The sequence below is a fragment of the Sinocyclocheilus rhinocerous genome, unplaced genomic scaffold, assembly GCF_001515625.1.
Source record: "Sinocyclocheilus rhinocerous isolate Xijiao unplaced genomic scaffold, SAMN03320098_v1.1 scaffold946, whole genome shotgun sequence".
Lineage (NCBI taxonomy): Eukaryota > Metazoa > Chordata > Actinopteri > Cypriniformes > Cyprinidae > Sinocyclocheilus > Sinocyclocheilus rhinocerous.
The window spans coordinates 747456-750242 of record NW_015633151.1 but is presented as its reverse complement, the minus strand read 5'-3'; the positions used below and the strand labels follow the sequence as shown (position 1 = coordinate 750242).

The following is a 2787-nucleotide window of genomic DNA, read 5'->3' as shown; positions in this document are numbered from 1 at the left end:
GCAATGCAGGAAATGACTGAGGCCAATCCGTTAAAATACTCTCCATTTTAATAGTACCTAAAAAATATGGATGTTAACATGATTTTAGTATGAAAAATTGTGTAAAGTTATATCAAGTTTTGCAACTTCGCTTCCATTGTACGACAACAGAATGTCTAAAACCCCAAAATGATGACAAGAACTTTACAGCTCAAATAATAGACAACTTTCAATAGAAAAATTAAGTACATTTTTTATAAAATTATATTATCAAAATATTGGTGCCCAATCAACCATTGTTTTTTTATTTTATTATTTTTTTATTTTATTTGTGATAATCAACATCATCCTACAAGTGCTGTTAACTGAGTTTAACTTGTGTCAAACCTAGAATATTCCTTTTATTCTGTTGTTGTGTGGATTTTCATGGTTACTGACCTGTTTCCCTACAATTTGGGATTCTCTCAACAAACCAAGTTTTTTTCATCATATAAACTGTAACATATCTTAATAATAACATTCATTAAACGCAAAGAAAGATCTATAAGAAATCCATAGTGCCATGGGAAATCACAGAAATATCCTACAAGAGCTTCGAGTTGCTGTTTCCCAAAGGGTGGGTAGAAAGTAGAAAGGATTTCTTAAATTATTATTTCAACAAACAATCAAAAACTGCTTCTTAGCATTTAAAAGACCAAGTTGGCTAATTTCTTATTCAATTATATACAGAACATACAACGTACAATACAGAGATCACTTCACAAGTTCACGAATGAGACCAGTTCTGAAGCTCTGTGTCGTGTAAGCATGTCGCGTGTATGTTAACCTGTGCCTTCGTGTGCGAGTGTGAAGATGTATCTGTCGTTTCATATCATGGCCTGGATCACCATCCTGCCTTTAACATAGTGAATGTAGGAGCTCTGCTTGTCGGCCAGGCTCTGAGTAGCCATTGTCTCATCATCACTGGCACTGGGCTCCTCTTTCACCCGGATGACTCCGCGGTGAGTGTCCAGTGGCTCGGTGGGTGAAGCGGAGGTGTTGCTGCGGTTGCTGTCGGGGCTGTGCTTCCTGATGACGCCACCAGAGGGCCAGCTGTCCTCCTGCATGGTATGCAATTCATAAATAATATTTGAATACATATCTTCTATGATGAGCATGTTTGAATTTCTGAAATAGAATGAATTTTGATATTTTTGGGGGGCATAAAGTTTGAAATGTCAGAGTGATACAACTGCTCTAATATCATAATGAAGAAAAAAGCTTAATTAAATACATAAAAAATAATCCTTAAATGGTTTGGAATAATCTACTACTATTTCTTAGGGGAAAAAAATATTTTAGCTTCATTGTTTATTAATATTAAAAATAATAATAATAATAATCTTGCCGAATTGGAGTCATATGGTGCAACCAATATGCAGTAAACATGCAGAAAAAAATACAATATGAAATTATATCTTAACTTATAACTGTGTATCAAGGTAAAAACCTTCTAAAATATCAGATTGATATTTTTAGTTCAAACTGTAAAATGTCATGTGGTACGTAAAAAGCAAAGAAAGATCTATAAGTAATCCATAGTGCCATGGGAAAAATCACAGAAATATCCTACAAAAGCTTTGAGTTGCTGTTTTCCAAAGAGTGGGTAGAAAGTAGAAAGGATTTCTTAAATTATTATTTCAACAAACAATCAAAAACTGCTTCTTAGCATTTAAAAGACCAAGTTGGCTAATTTCTTATTCAATTATATACAGAACATACAACGTACAATACAGAGATCACTTCACAAGTTCACGAATGAGACCAGTTCTGAAGCTCTGTGTCGTGTAAGCATGTCGCGTGTATGTTAACCTGTGCCTTCGTGTGCGAGTGTGAAGATGTATCTGTCGTTTCATATCATGGCCTGGATCACCATCCTGCCTTTAACATAGTGAATGTAGGAGCTCTGCTTGTCGGCCAGGCTCTGAGTAGCCATTGTCTCATCATCACTGGCACTGGGCTCCTCTTTCACCCGGATGACTCCGCGGTGAGTGTCCAGTGGCTCGGTGGGTGAAGCGGAGGTGTTGCTGCGGTTGCTGTCGGGGCTGTGCTTCCTGATGACGCCACCAGAGGGCCAGCTGTCCTCCTGCATGGTCTCGTCATGAAAATCCTCTCCTTCTTCCTCCTCTGACTCCTGCAGGTGGATGTTTGGCTGACGAAGCTGCTCGATCGATTTCGAAAGCATCTATGGGAGAGAGAAACATGATTTATTATTGGATGTTCATGAAGTGTTTCAGTCAATGAGCGATTTATTGTCCCTGTGCCAATTCAGGCAACACAAACACTGTCATTTACCAGAATTGGGACTCTTTCACAAGATGGCATAACAGCCAAACAGCGAGCCTCATATAAATACATCCTACGTCAAGTAAATATAGTCATTGTGTCCTGGAATTAGTAAAACACTTTTTTTATATCTCCCACTAAAGCCTGTAAGCGGATGTAAAATTACACAGGTGCCCTATTTAGCGCAGGTAAAACATTCAGTTATTGAACCAGAAAGCTAATCCCTGATTTCACAGTATTCATGACCTCATTTCTCTCAGAAATCATTTATTACTCCTAGCTACAAGAGTTTAGGGTTACAGCCCGTCCAAAGAGAGATTATTTACTTGTTAATAATTAGTAAGAATAATTAGGAGTTGCTTCCAGTCAGATCACATTATTTTTATGGTACAAACTGTATTCAGCTCTGGAACAAATACCAGGGTCAATTAAATAATGCTAATTTGTATCATCTATTAATATATATATATATATATATATATA

General features: G+C 37.0%; 1 protein-coding gene across 3 annotated transcripts in view; it reads right to left on the bottom strand.

Moving 5' to 3' along the window:
• Positions 1 to 264: 264 nt before the first annotated feature.
• The window catches only part of LOC107743167 (histone deacetylase 9-B-like), a 41723-nt gene continuing 39200 nt past the window's right edge, over positions 265 to 2787 (bottom strand). For 2 of the 3 annotated variants that reach the window (XM_016556294.1, XM_016556296.1), the window contains exon 11: positions 1532 to 2203. In XM_016556294.1, coding sequence (XP_016411780.1) covers positions 1871 to 2203 — 333 coding nt within the window. In that variant the 3' untranslated portion in view covers positions 1532 to 1870. Of the gene's footprint in view, positions 1080 to 1531; positions 2204 to 2787 lie in introns of those variants that run through there. The other variant, XM_016556295.1, reaches the window with a different exon arrangement.